Source organism: Pleurodeles waltl, chromosome 4_2, assembly GCF_031143425.1.
Source record: "Pleurodeles waltl isolate 20211129_DDA chromosome 4_2, aPleWal1.hap1.20221129, whole genome shotgun sequence".
NCBI lineage: Eukaryota > Metazoa > Chordata > Amphibia > Caudata > Salamandridae > Pleurodeles > Pleurodeles waltl.
Genome location: NC_090443.1, coordinates 423,826,036 through 423,841,654, shown reverse-complemented (window position 1 = coordinate 423,841,654; position 15,619 = coordinate 423,826,036). Strand labels below are relative to the sequence as shown.

General features: G+C 44.0%; 1 protein-coding gene across 4 annotated transcripts in view; it reads right to left on the bottom strand.

Annotated features, from left to right (window-relative positions):
- AKAP8 (A-kinase anchoring protein 8) overlaps positions 1-13,548 on the bottom strand; it is an 816,848-nt gene extending 803,300 nt beyond the window's left edge. For 3 of the 4 annotated variants that reach the window (XM_069231682.1, XM_069231683.1, XM_069231686.1), the window contains exon 1: positions 13,343-13,511. In XM_069231682.1, the coding sequence (XP_069087783.1) occupies positions 13,343-13,361 (19 nt within the window). In that variant the 5' untranslated portion in view covers positions 13,362-13,511. Of the gene's footprint in view, positions 1-13,342 lie in introns of all 4 variants that reach the window. The other variant, XM_069231685.1, reaches the window with a different exon arrangement.
- Between the last annotated feature and the right edge of the window lie 2,071 nt (positions 13,549-15,619).

Here is a 15,619-nt window from a genome sequence, read left to right as displayed (position 1 = left end):
TGAGAAAGTCTCCACTGTCGTGAACATCAATAATAAAAAGAATGAGTGATGATAAAACCGAGCCTAATTGTATCAGGGCACGAGCCTGAAAAATATCTCGCAATTTCCACTCAGATAATTAAGCTCACACACCTACAAAAGAAAAATATTTGTGAGCAGAAACATGTTGATCACAGCTGTTGGGAGGGTCAGAAGATACGTGCTTTGTACAAAACACAACTTGATTCACAGCAAGCTACAATGCCCCCACCTCAACTATGTTCCGCTGGATTAAATAAAAAAAATGTTGCTCAACCCCTCCTCCAACTCAAAACATCACTTGCCAAGACATCAGTTTTTCTCTGGCTGTGCTATATGAAATCCAGGCAAATCCAAAATAACGTTACTACCTACAAACACCTGAGGACTTTGCTTATTATTAGTCTGCCAGTGAGAGCTGGTAATAACTTTCAACATTTCACTTAAAAGAGCAGTCCAATCTGCAACAGGAACAATACATAAAAAGAGCAGGTAGCTCAGTAATCAAAAGGTTGCTGGCTCCAAAATACCTAAAGCAGAGCAGGGCAAGGCAGTAACCAGATGACAATTTTAGTAGTCCATTGATAACAACAAGTGGCTTGGTTGGTTAGCTGTGAGTCCTCTCAGGACCAAAATAGAGTAAACAATGTTTTCAGTAAAGGAGCTACAAAGTCCACATTACTCAAGGCAACCCTTCTGAGTGCAACTATCAACTGTGGAAATGATCGGTCCAAGACAGTGATTTCAAGGGAGGCCCTTAAAGGAGGTTTTCCCCTAATAGAGCCAATAAACCAAAACCAGCACTTCCTCAAAGAATAAATGTGTGCAGCTCACAGGCCACCAGACCAGGTCTCACTAACATATGACCCGCAGACTGCCATGGAGGTTCACTGGGAACCGCAAGATCCCTGGTGACCAGCTTCTTTAGAGATATACCAATAAAGTCAGTTGTGGCAAAATACTGTAGTAGATCTTATGTCCCTAAATTTATTTTTAATCAATCAGTTAAGTACACATTAATAACTATTTAGTCAATGTGATGTCAGCACATAATTGAGAATGTATGCTTCTGAAGATGAGCCACTACATTACTGGAATGCCCTGATGTTCCTGGACTGCCCCACGATTCCTGTACTGGTACAATTCTACTATAAACAGAAGAAAAAATGAAGCAAGAATTAAATGGCCGACAGAGAGAAAGATAGAGCAAAGTAGTTAATTATTACTCCCAAAGCAGCAGGAAAACAGAAACATTTTAAAAAGCACAATCGTCCACTGGAAAAAAAAAACCAGCAAGCAAATATTATCCACCACCCACCCCCACCTCTACAACTATCAAAGGGAGAATGCAGCAGCCATCGTCTTCTTCATCCAAGAAGAATGTCCACAAAAGAACCCAGCTCCTAAGATGAAGTACTGGCTCTTTCCGGTTAGACTCGCGGTGAGGTGGTGTTCTCAAGTAACTCCCAGAGATGAGGCTCTTCTCAGATCATTCTGATTGCAGTCCGCGTGACACACTCCTTTTTCAGCTGTAAGAGAACAGACAGAATCACCCACATGTTTTCCACCACAGGTGGGGTTTGTTGGGAAGGCTGAATAATGTCATTCATAAGATTACGGCTTATCTGAAGCCCGAGAGAATCCATGGAAGCTAAAAACTAATTCCGAAAGTACTGTCTACCAACACAGGTGGTTATCTGCAATACTTCAGGAAGTGAATTCTACAGACGAATTCACTGTATTAGCACTCTTTCCTCTGGTCGCCACCTTCCTGCTAAGGGGCACCTCTTAAGGAAATGAGCTTCAATGACAGACGTTTCCACAGGTCTGTTCATAACCCAAAGAACAGTACCTGGAAGGCAGGCAAAGAAGAGGGTGGGATTTTACAAAAGGAATAGCTGGTTCCTTGAAAGCATTCAAGAAAGGTCTAGACCTGTCCCTCGCAGTGGAAGAATGATTTACTACACCAATCTTCAGGTCAGAGGTGAAAGTACAGAGCTTAAGTTTGTGCTCTGGACTACTTCAATTTAGAAGTCCTCCTGAAAAGTCCTGTCCCTTGAGTGTTTCAAGGGTGAAAGATGAGAGAACTTGAGAGCAACAAGAGGTAATTAATAAACACGGCTAGAATTCTCTTTCGAAGAAGTCAAATGGAGCACCCATCTAAATAGGCCAATGGCCTATTACCTCCAAATATATGATGCACTTAATGAGCAAAGGCTTTGACAACTGGACACAAGAAAAAAAAAAAAAAAAGGAACCTCCCTGTGGTGCCACACACTTACCTTCCATGTGACAGATTCAAGCAAAATGTTTGTGCACCTTTTAATACTGTTTTAATCGATCATACAAAGGACTGTAAATGCTAGCTATGTTGAAAAACTAAAGTTTACATGTACATTTTGTTGGTCATTATTCTGATGGCCCAGCAGCATGTGTTTAAGCATGGGATAATAGGATGGAGAAGGGGCCAAAATGAACTCCTTCCCACAACTCATCCACAATTAAGTCACCAATATGGTATTCGCTTGCAATTCAGTTACAAAGCAAACGTTGAAATGGCCACTGCTGTAGCACTGCTGCAAATACGATCAAACAAGTAGACAGTTTACTATTATGGTCAATCTGTAGATTAGGTCAATTCAGAAAAAACAAACAATTTTGCAATTCGCTAAATAAGCATTAGCTTATCTTACAAAAACTTTACCTTTGTCCTTTGTGTCTTAGAAACACTGTTGAGTTTATGTAGTTTCATACCACCAATATTCAACACAAAGGAAAACTGATTACTGAAACTTTCCTAACCAGCTCAATGACACTCACATTCTCCTTTGAGCCTCAAACAATTGCCAATTATGAATTTATCTTATGATTACTGCAACATTTCTGAAATCCCATACAAACTTAAAATGTGTGATGCAAACACATTCAACACTCAAGGCTTACTTCTATAGCCCTTCGAATTCGAAGATAGAAACCAAGTCTCCTCTCTGTCCCAATGACCCAGTGGGGTGCCTCTAAATAGAATTTCCACAAGGGTGAGTTCTGAGGGATGTGTGTAGCCTTTCATCCTCTAGAGTGCAACAAAATAAGTTCCATCGAGTTGGGTAACAATAAACGTGCTCTGTAAGACTATCAGACCCTTTAAATGTCAACCTGTGCATACATGCTATGTTTTGTTGTGTTATTTTCCTTGAGATTGGTGTCTAAGAGTCAAAAGGTGCCTGAACCGACACGAAATAAAATTGGGTGAATAAACTGGCTGCTCCTTACCCCTATATTCCAGACCATGCCACATCAGATTTTGGGGGAATTAAGGCAAATCCTCAATACATAACACAAACTGCCTGGCGAGTTCCTCGTTTCAGTAACTGTTTTAGGAAACAGAAGTGTTGCAGCCTCGCTGATACAGTACCAGCTACCCATTAGAAGTACTTGACAAACTGCTAATGAAACATCAACCCTTTAAATGTATTGAAATAAAGTCATTTATAGTGCTTTTAGTCACAAGTGACCCTATTGAAATTCCAAGTGACTAGTTGCACAGGTCTGTTAATGAATAAGGAATCGCCCATCTGGAAGACGTAACGTAGACCTTTTTTCACTTAAGTAGTCAAGGAAATGTGTATATCTGAATATGAATCCTTCCTTAGTGGTTGAAGGTTCCTTTTTATTAACAACGGCAAGAAAGAAGTATTTGTTGTCTTTTCATATGAACTCATTATTAGGGAGAAACATAAGGGGATACAGAATTTGCCAAGGTAAGGCTTACTTTAATAAGAAGCTAAACACATCTGTGCCGAGGCTAGCTGCATCCCTAAAGCAAACAATGAACAGAAAATATACAGGAAACAGTCAGGGAGCCCTGCAGATTTTCCAGACAGACATGTTACACATCGGATCCTACTATTTCAGCTACTCCAACCACTCCATAGATCCTCCTTGAGGGGCTATTAGGAAACTGTTTTGGTCCATATAATTCTTAAACGTGCAGCAACGTGGGCCACTGAACTGATGCTGGGTGGCACAGGTTGACAGAGGAAACAGCATCAGCAGCCCTTACCTTAGTCATCTCAGGACCGTAACTTGAAATGCTCATCTCAATACTCCCATGCACGAGACCATACTCTGGTAAATTGCCATAATTCTAATAAAATGTGCATTCTGTACAAAATGCACTGCAAATGCTACGCCACCATGCTTAGAAACGATGAACAAAACAAAACCTAAAGCAGATTCTTAGAGGCGCTTCGAAGTGAGTAAGGTGGTTGGGGTCCACAGAAAAAGATGAAGGCTCTTCCAGACTACAGGCACTCACCAACATTCCTCTAAAGCAGCATGTCATCAGGTTTTGAATGTAACACATAAATATGCAATGAATCTCCCATATTCTAAAGTGTATTCAAATTTCTTGCATGAAAAAAAAAACAAAAAAAAAATAAAAATCACTGGATATTCTGTAGGCCCATTTGGACCACCGCCATTCCATAAGGCTAGTCAGGGACAAGGAAGACGTAATCCCTATGAAGTTACACCTGGTCCTGTCTGGAGAATTTAATCTTTGAGAATGATAGGAAAGATCTTCAGCTATAAGTAAAAACTATTTAAATAAAGAACAAGACCAAGCTTAAAATCATCTTAGCAGGGTGGCTGTGTAGTTCTCAGGTTCTCATCTGGATCCAGTACTGCTTCTTGCCTAAGGCCTTTTCGGTTAAACGGAAGCGGCTCTGTTGTTGGAGAAAAATAATTAGCATGTAATGGGGTGATCGTAGACCTCTTGATTAGACGGCCGGATTGGAAGTTTCCCCAGTTCCCACCTTTCAACTTGAGGTAGTTGGCGCACACATAGGAGCACCTTTGTTGGTGCAGGTGGTGGGTATGTGGCCTGCACAGCTTCCCCTGGAACAGGGGTAAGAGCGTCAAGAGGGGGTGTTCTTCTCTGTGGTACTGGGACAGTGGTGAAATTCAAATGAACGCCGTGCTATGCAGATTAACCTGGGTTTTAGCACCCTTTCGGAAGTCCCACTGAAGGAAGGATGAGCATTAGAAGGAGCCAGAGGGAGGTTGACCTTGAATGGCTGTACTGAGGGAAGGTTGTGCTGTTTGGTCATAATCCATTGCTTGTTCCAAGTGCGCAATACCATTTATGGGATGAAGAGTGTAAACGTAAACAGAACGATTTATTGCAGGACTACGAACCTATGCTTGCACTTTCGGGGATGCTTTGTCTTGGATACAGCAGCAACGATGTCTAAGAGGAGGCATTTCAAATAAGACTTTAACCAACCTAAAGGATGAACAAGGAGGAAGATTCAAAGAGAAGTTGGCAAGGGCCCTTCAGAGGGCACTACGTTAACTGATGGTGAAAGGACACTTCCTCGTTCAATTACTAATTATTTGCCTGGGTGCAAAACTAGTAACGAAAATGTAAAATACTGCAAAGTTAACTCATTTAACTTACACAACCTCAGTTTCCCGATACCTAGAAAAGGTGAATCCTGGTCTGGTCAGGTACAGGAATTTCTGAATGCGGAACTCTGCCTATGCTCGGTGATCAGAGTGTGTGCCCTCTGATGTGGAAACAAAAATTGAGGTATTGGCCTCTGAAGGGAAGAGATAAACTCTACTGGGAAGTGAGCTGCAGAAAGTACATTATAAACATGGTTGCTGAGGATCCAGATTTTTCAAGACCTGAGCAGGAAAAACAAGTGAAGCAATAGGAGTTAAAGTACGTGATGAAGGATTGTGCAAAAGGGCAAAGGGCTGCAATTTGATATGCTAATAGACTTCAGGTGGGTTACAAAGACAACATATTTGCAAATGGAAGCACAACCCATACTACTATGGAGGCGAACAGAGGCACAGTGGGACACAAAGCTCCAGAGCATGATGCTCGATGATTGCACCCAATCTGAGCTTTAGAAACTGATACTTTCCCACCAAATGCCAGACCAATGGAAGGATGAGGGAACTGCTGTGTTATCGCTTTTAAAAAATTCTCGATTTCAGTAAATGATATAATTTTTTAAGTGATTGCTAAGCTCTGACCGAGTATGATACTTTCCACAATCCTGCAATAGAATGGAATGTTTCCAAGCATTTGGTATCGAAAACCTCTATTGGGGACACGGAGGAAAGTATCATTCAAGACTATTTGTACACTGGTTGCCAATTTTGATTTGGCAAAGCTGTATTGATATGCACGTTGATACATCTCCTACCTAACTGTATTTTGATGCATTATGACGTTTAAGCTACTTAAAGATAAGTTGATACTGGAACAGGTCAGAGGCAAGAACAAACATTGCAAAACCAACTTTTTCGACTGTGGCTTTGCTAATGGTGTTTGGAGGGGGGGGTTGAATTGGGAGAGCACACAAGGGAGAGTGCAACGAAGAGGGGAGAAGAGTTGTTTGTGTGGACCACACACAAGTGAGAGAACAACATGGAACATTGTGTTTTTTTTAGGGTGATCGCAATGGGGAGACACACAGATTGTACTGTTGCAGGGGAAACACCCAAGGAAGAAGGCAACATGCAGGGTGGGGGGTAGTTTTGTGGAGGGGGAAGAACACAAGACAGAAAGCAACACGGAGGAGCAGGGGAAGTACATAAAGGAGAGAGCCACACAAAGTGCATGGGTGAGGTAGTTTTGGGGGAGATAAGCACTTAATCAACAATACCAGAGTGTGGGAGGATTGTCAGGGAGAAGGCACACATGGGAGAGAGCAACATGTAATTCAGGGGGCATAAGGGGAAAAAGACGTGTGCAGTGGAATACTATGTCATCTAAGCAAAAAAGTGATAAAGAGGTTATGCTCTAGGGGAGGAACAAATACAGTAAGAAACAAGCATAAAAGACTGACAATAAAGCCAACCAATGGGTGGGCTGTAAACCCAATGTAAGATCACAATAGGTCTTTAGTAATCTGATAGCTTGCACATACTTCCAAGTTTTCAGATCGCTTACGTGTGACATTACTTTGGTTTCAGTTGTCATAATAGTAAAATGATATGGTTGTTAGACCTGGCATCCTTGGCGTGGTCTCCCCTAACATTTTGCCTCTGCTTCCCAGGTTGTTGCTACGTGCTGGACTCTGTTTTTGTTACTCTGGGCACTTTACCATTGCTGACCAGTGCTAAACTGCAAGTGCTCCCTATGTGAACTTGTATGTGTAATTGGCTTTTCCATGATTGGCATATTTGATTTACAAGTAAGTGCCTGGTAAAGTGCATTACAGGTTCCTAGGGCCTGTAAATCAAATGCTACTAGTGGCCTGCAGCACTGAATGTGCCACCCACATGAGAAGCTCTGTAAACATGTCTCAAACCTGCCACTGCAGTGTCTATGTGTGCAGTCTTGCACTGACAATTCGACTTGGCAAGGGTACCCACTTGCCACGCCCAAACCTTCCCTTTTTATATATTGAAGGTACCACAAAGGTAGGCCCAAAGAAGCCCCATGGGCAGGGTGCAGTGTATGTTAAAGGTAGGACACGTAGTGATGTGTTCTTACATGGCCTAACAGTGAAATACTGCCAAATTCGGTATTGACTGTTGCAAGGTCTATCTCTCTCATAGGTTAACATAGGGGTTGCTTTTAAATATCCTTAAAGGATGTAAATATGGAGTTTGGGGTCTCTGAACTCACAAGTTAAAGATACATCTTTTAGTTAAGTTGGTTTTTAGATTGTTAGTTTGAAAATGCCACTTTTAGAAAGTAGGCATTTTCTTGCTTAAATCATCCTGTGACTCTACCTGTTTGTGGATTCCCTGTCTGGGTCAGACTAACAGTTAGGCTGTTTGTGAATCTCCTCTAGACAGTGGCACAAAGGGAGCTGGGGTGTAGCCTGCATATCCTGATGAGCCATCTCGGCTAGAGTGGAGGGAGGAGTGGTCACTTACACCTGAATGGGTTGTGCCTGCTCTCACACACTGCAGTCTCCAACCCCTGGTGTGTGTATTGGGCCTGGCATGGGTAAGGCAGGATCCTGTAAACAACAGACTTTTCTTTGAAGTTGGGCGACTTCAAAGACAGAAAGCGGTATAAGTCTTGGACTCAAAACCCTAAACTTTAGATTTCTTCAAGATTTGCTTCTGGCACCAAGAGGAACCTGTGCAAAGGAAAAGAGTTGCCTGTGACTGTGCTTTGTTGGGCTATCCTGCAGTTGCTGCTTCTGCCTGTGAAAGGGGACAAAGACTGGACTTTGTGGTCTATTTCTGCTTGAGAAGAATCTCCAAGGGCTTAGACTGAGCTTGCCCCCTGTTCTGAAGTCTCAGGGCCATCAAACACTTCCTCTGCCAGCACCTGGACTCTCTGCTGAGACTCCTGCTCTCCCAAGTGGTGCCTAATCCACTCCCTCGGCCCTTGAAAGGAGAAGCGGGTGGAGAAATCAAAGAAAACCAAGTGAACCAACTTTGGACGACTCCGAACTGACACCTGTGAAAAATCCTGTGACCCTCCCTGCAACAGAAGCCGTGGTCCTCACTGGAGTGCGACGACCCTGCAGGCCCGATGCAGCTTCGCTGAAGTCTGCGACTCCATGGAAGTCGCCGCGCCACGTTGAGACTGTTGGATATCGACTCTGCCGGTAGTGCGCGGATCTAATGCTTCGCGCCAACAACGCCTCACCTCCACCCCTCCGCAGCAAGGACTCGACGCCTCTTCGTGATGCCTCCGCTCTGCAGTGCCAGAACTGATGCCACCTCGGATCCAGCGACACAGCGAAGAATGACACCAAGGCCCATGTTTACTACAAAAAAATGGCGTAGTGTGGCGCCGCAAGCCAGCTTGCAGCTCCACATCATTAAAGTGCAGGGATGCATTATATTTACAGCAACACGATGCATCCCTGTACTTTCCTCTGCGCTTGCGCATAATTGGCTGCCTAGCGCTAACACAGGCACCCATGGTGCAAGGGTGCCTGCATTGCAGGGATGATTGGTTATGTGCAGAAAGGTATCCCTTCCTGCACATAACCAATCATTCATTGTGTTTTACTCCTATGTGTGCTGCATAATGCAACATACATAGAAACAGCAATAAATGAGGAGAAATAAAGGGATTAACCCTCACTGTGCCAATTTTATGCAACCCCTAGGATGGCATAGGAATCGGACTCACTCCTAGCCTTGTAAATCTGAAAATGCGTCAGATTCCATGGGAACAGCCAAAGCACCACTCCTGGTGCGCCCCATTCACGCAGAGTTATGAGTGAAACTGGGCCATATTTAAAAGGCCATGAAAAGCCATGCAAGGTGGCTTCGCATGGCCTCGTAAATATGCGCTGGCACACTGCGCCGCTGGAACGTCACAGAAGTGACACTCCAGCGGCCTTAGTATGCTGCAGGGGCGTTGTAAATATGCCCCCAAGATTGCCTTTTTGTTTCAGTTACTGGGTGCCCTGCATTCTCATTGGTGGTTCACTACATGATGTGGAAAACTTCATAAAATACAAAGAGTCAAGTGCTTTGTAGTCTTTACAGCTAATTAGGTGGTCAAAAAAATGTAGCATTAAGGGAGAAGTAAATCACTCATGCACCAATACGGTTTCTCTGCACAAATGCCAGACAATTCACCACAGGTGTCGATGGCATCTAAAAGGCCGTGAACCTACTTACAACAAGAAAAGGGGAAGCCAAAAGCCCTTGCCTTTAAGCCCTATTGGCTTGGTCAATGATTTTTAGCCAGCATCCGCGACACGTCTAAACACGAAAAAAAAAAAATATTCAGCCAGCCAGGTCAATTGTAGGCGCATGCGTACAAAGTTACGCAATTGATTTTTATTACCTGCAAATCCAAAAAGAGACAGCCATTTAAAAAAAACAACAACAAAAAAAAAGTGTAAAAGTGTTCGGTTTTTTTAAGCACGGGTGAGCATGGAGCAACATGAGAGGGTGGGTTGGGGGAACCAGGGAAGTGGAAGGAGAAGCAATGGACAACAGAGGAGGGGGGGCAACAACACACAGAGCGCGGGAGGGGGGGGGGGAGAAAACAATACTGAGAGCAGGTATTGGGAGAAGAAGTAACGAAGGACAGAGGAGGGCACAGGTGGGGTGAAACAGCCCAAGGGGTTGGGATGAAAAAGCTGGATGGGCAGAGGAACAGAGAGGGCGGGGATGGGAATGAGAAGCAATAGAGAAAGGGAGCACGGGGCGACCACTACAGGAGGAGGGGGAAACGCAATGGACAGTAGCAACGTGGAGTGGGCAAGGGGAAAGCACACAGCCAAGTAAGCAACAGGGAGAAAACAAAAGGGTGGGCGGGGTCCAGGAAATCTTATATTGGCTATACAGGGAGTGCAGAATTATTAGGCAAATGAGTATTTTGACCACATCATCCTCTTTATGCATGTTGTCTTACTCCAAGCTGTATAGGCTCGAAAGCCTACCACCAATTAAGCATATTAGGTGATGTGCATCTCTGTAATGAGAAGGGGTGTGGTCTAATGACATCACCACCCTATATCAGGTGTGCATAATTATTAGGCAACTTCCTTTCCTTTGGCAAAATGGGTCAAAAGAAGGACTTGACAGGCTCAGAAAAGTCAAAAATAGTGAGATATCTTGCAGAGGGATGCAGCACTCTTAAAATTGCAAAGCTTCTGAAGCGTGATCATCGAACAATCAAGCGTTTCATTCAAAATAGTCAACAGGGTCGCAAGAAGCGTGTGGAAAAACCAAGGCGCAAAATAACTGCCCATGAACTGAGAAAAGTCAAGCGTGCAGCTGCCACGATGCCACTTGCCACCAGTTTGGCCATATTTCAGAGCTGCAACATCACTGGAGTGCCCAAAAGCACAAGGTGTGCAATACTCAGAGACATGGCCAAGGTAAGAAAGGCTGAAAGACGACCACCACTGAACAAGACACACAAGCTGAAACGTCAAGACTGGGCCAAGAAATATCTCAAGACTGATTTTTCTAAGGTTTTATGGACTGATGAAATGAGAGTGAGTCTTGATGGGCCAGATGGATGGGCCCGTGGCTGGATTGGTAAAGGGCAGAGAGCTCCAGTCCGACTCAGACGCCAGCAAGGTGGAGGTGGAGTACTGGTATCATCAAAGATGAGCTTGTGGGGCCTTTTCGGGTTGAGGATGGAGTCAAGCTCAACTCCCAGTCCTACTGCCAGTTCCTGGAAGACACCTTCTTCAAGCAGTGGTACAGGAAGAAGTCTGCATCCTTCAAGAAAAACATGATTTTCATGCAGGACAATGCTCCATCACACGCGTCCAAGTACTCCACAGCGTGGCTGGCAAGAAAGGGTATAAAAGAAGGAAATCTAATGACATGGCCTCCTTGTTCACCTGATCTGAACCCCATTGAGAACCTGTGGTCCATCATCAATTGTGAGATTTACAAGGAGGGAAAACAGTACACCTCTCTGAACAGTGTCTGGGAGGCTGTGGTTGCTGCTGCACGCAATGTTGATGGTGAACAGATCAAAACACTGACAGAATCCATGGATGGCAGGCTTTTGAGTGTCCTTGCAAAGAAAGGTGGCTATATTGGTCACTGATTTGTTTTTGAATGTCAGAAATGTATATTTGTGAATGTTGAGATGTTATATTGGTTTCACTGGTAATGATAAATAATTGAAATGGGTATATATTTTTTTTTGTTAAGTTGCCTAATAATTATGCACAGTGATAGTCACCTGCACACACAGATATCCCCCTAACATAGCTAAAACTAAAAACAAACTAAAAACTACTTCCAAAAATATTCAGTTTTGATATTAATGAGTTTTTTGGGTTCATTGAGAACATGGTTGTTGTTCAATAATAAAATTAATCCTCAAAAATACAACTTGCCTAATAATTCTGCACTCCCTGTAGACAGTATCACAAAGTGCAGGGGCGAGAAATACACAATGGAGACTGCAAGAAAAACACATGCACTCTTGTGGTGTGTTTAACGCCAACGGAAAAAAAACTATTTGAAGTGCAAGCAGTAGACGCAGAAAATGTCTTAAAAGATGGCGAAAAGAATATACTCCATGGGAGGTACAAACACAAGACTGACAAGCTGGGACACAAATAAGAAGAGGCAGGCAAATGGGGGTGAGGAAAACCAACAAATTGTAAGCAACAACCAGGCTCCCCTGAATGTCATTGGTAAGCTCACAATGTGTCTCTTACGGCGTCTAGGAGGTTCAGCCTAAAAATGAAGAATCCGCTTTAAATCTAACAAAATATAATACCTTTGAAAATGTATATATTTAAGTATTGTATAAAAATATTCTGCATTTTTTTCCTTCCCCCGAAAGAAACACTCAAGGGAACAAAATGAATAAGCGGTCTACTTTAGGATATGTATGCTTACAGTAAGGAGACAGTTCCCATAGTACTTTTTCCAGAACAACGACCGACACCTGGAAGTCAGATGTTGGACTGTCATGCTGACATCCAACGCGTGTTCCGGTGAGTCTGAGCGCCAGCTCCCAGGAGAGCCCGATTACAACGCCACCATATTGAAATGCTCAAGTTATGTTATAAAAGCCTTCGACCTTTACAAAGAAATGACTCGTGGCATAATCCTTCTCGGGTACTGCAACCAGAATATGGAATTCCATGCATTATGTGCTGCTCCAGTTCAGTTTTTTTTTTTTTAATAGGAGGGGCTTGTCTTATTGCTTTATAATACAATAAACAAGACTACAAATCCAGAATTCAATGAAGAAAAAAAACAGAATGAAGCAGCACATCACGCACTGACTGACATGGGAAATGTGGCAGTGCTGTTCAAAAACATTTTGGCTAGTTGTCCGCTTACACAACCTACATCATGATAATGTACCCTACCTTAGGCTAACAGGACTACCTCTGTCTCACACTTGACCTAACCTTGCTGTTACTATATATATCATGTAAATTCCCCGAACAATAACGTTCAAAACGAGCAACTATCCCTATGAATCCACCCGCCACTTTGTGCTTTTGTGATGATTGGAACTAGCCACGGTTTGTAACTTTGTATCTCTTGTAATTAAACTTATGTAGTAAAGCGCTCCAGGGGGCGTACGCGAAAATAATCTCGCAAAGAGTCACTGCAAGGTATAACAAACTCCGCCGTAGACGAAAAACATGAGAACGTTCTGAGGATTCGCTTGGTGGTAGCAGACAAGCTTTCGATAAACGCGTACATGCCGCAAGCCGCACCCCCAAATGTCCAGATGAACCAACGGAAAGCGACGGGGGCGGGTGTCCAATCACAAAAACACTAAATGTTATAAGAAGAGGGGTCGAGGCACAGAAACTCATTATGCGCAAATCACATCCCCTTTCAACGGTTATAGTTTACTCCTCCCGCTGCAGGAGACACTCACCCACGTAACCTTGGTCCATCTTCCTTTTAGTTAACCGCGGCCTGGTAAACACGAAGTACCCTGGAAGTAACCGTCTCTGCCGCGCACGCGCGCTGCATGTCGCACAACCGCATGCTCGTAAGCGATTTTGTTTGCGATTGAACAACGCGCTGCGTCAATCACCATGACGGGGCGGGTTAGGCTGTTTCACCCCTCGAGAATTACCGAAAGGGGGAGGGGGCTAGGACGGATAAGGCGACCTGAAGAGGGACAGTCGCCATAAAAAAGGGACCATAGTAGTTGTGATTGGTAGGACTGCTTTCAGTCTCAGGGCAGAAATGAGACCTAGAACGATAACCTAGTGAACCAGAATTGTAACCCCTTCGCTGCTAGGTCCTTTCCACTTCTGCGCAAAGCTGGTGTTTTTGGCTATTCGGGGTAGTCCGGGCTTCGGCCCCATAACTTTTTGTCCACATAAGCTATCCATTCCAAATTTGCATCCTTTTTTCCCCAGCATCCTAGGGATTCTAAAAGTAGCCAGAGTTTGTGGATTCCCCTAGTGGAGACCAAGAAATTAGCCAAAATACAGCAAAACTGTGTTTTTTGGGGGGAAATGGAGAACAAAGTGCTGAAGAAAGCATCAGTTTTTTCCCTGCAAATGGAATTAACAAAGGGGTTGCAATGCTAAAATCACCATCTTCCCAACTTTTAGGAACAGGCAGACTTAAATCAGAAAATCGTTTTTTTCAACACAGTTTTGGCATTTTACCGGGACATAACCAATTTTTAGTATTTTTTTGTGCTTTCAACCTCCTTCCAGTTAGTGACAGAAATGGGTGAGAAACCAATGGTGGATCCTGAACAGCTAAACATTTCTGAAAAGTAGACAACATTCTGAATTCAGCAAGGTGTCATTTGTGTAGATTCTTCAAGGTTTTCCTAAAGAAAGTAACAGTTGAAATAAAAAAAATATTGAAATTGAGTTGGAAAAAACAGTCATTTCTGTCTACATTTTCTTCTGTAACTTTTTCCAAATAGGGCAGATCTTTCAAAGCAATATACTGTTACGTCTGCTGGACCCTTCTGGTTCTGGGTATATATAGGGCATGTAGGTTCATCAAGAACCCAAGGTACCCAGAGTCAATAAATGAGCTGCACCTTGCAATGGGTTTTCATTATATTCCGGGTAAACAGCAATTCATTTGGTAAAATATAAAAAAAATGAAAAATAGGTATCAATAAAACCTTGGTATTTTTGAAATGGGCACAAGATATAGGTGGTCATTATGACCCACCAGTTAGCGTGGCGGTATCACTGCCAACAGGCTGGTGGTAATGAATGCCAAATTATGACCATGGCGGTGATCTCTCCCATAGACAGCCAATGTACCACACCAACCGCCAGCGCGGCACGAACATCGAACATGGCAGTAGCCCCCTACAGGCAGGAAGAAGACAAGGATCCGCCCACCATATTATGACCTAGCACACTGCCATGATTTCCGGTAGCAAGGACACCAAAAGCCTGGCGGAAACAGATCATTTAAAAGGAGACACTCACCTCCAGGGACACACAGGAGTCTGCGTCCACCATGGAAGCTGAACAGCAAGAATTTCTGATGCTAAGCCACGCCATGGCCGTCCTGGAGCACCAACGCCGACGAACACGACGGTGAGTGCAGCCGCCTAGCACATAAGGATGGGAGAGAGGGGGAGAGAGTGACACACATGCACAACACACACCATACACACAGCACACACCCAGTAACACATTCACAGGAATAAACAGCAACAGAACCCTGGAGTAAATAAAAGCAGGACACATACACAGTTCCAACCACTGTATTCCTTTTGTATGAAAATGGAAAATGGAAAAACATACACACCTGCAGAAATAAAGAAATGCAGGCCCAAAGGCCAATCCAAAGTCACTAATGCCCACAGGGCAAAGTCCAAGCCCCAACTTGACTCCTGACAACACCAGGACTCCACTGTTTAGGGGCATCATGTGGGAAAAGGGCAGGCACCTCAGGGGGTGGGAGTGATTGCAATTCATTGTGAGGGGGCTCACAGGCCACTGTTTCTGGAGGGGGCTTTCTGCCCTCAGGATGAGGAGGGAGCTTTCTGCCCTCAGGATGAGGAGGGGGCTGGCTGCCCACTAGTTCTGGTGGGGGCTGGCTGCCCACAGGATGAGGAGGGGATTGGCTTCCCACAGGATGAGGAGAGACTGTCTGCCCACTGGTTCTGGAGGGGGCTGGCTGCCCACAGGATGAGTAGGGGGCTGGGGGCTGACTGCCC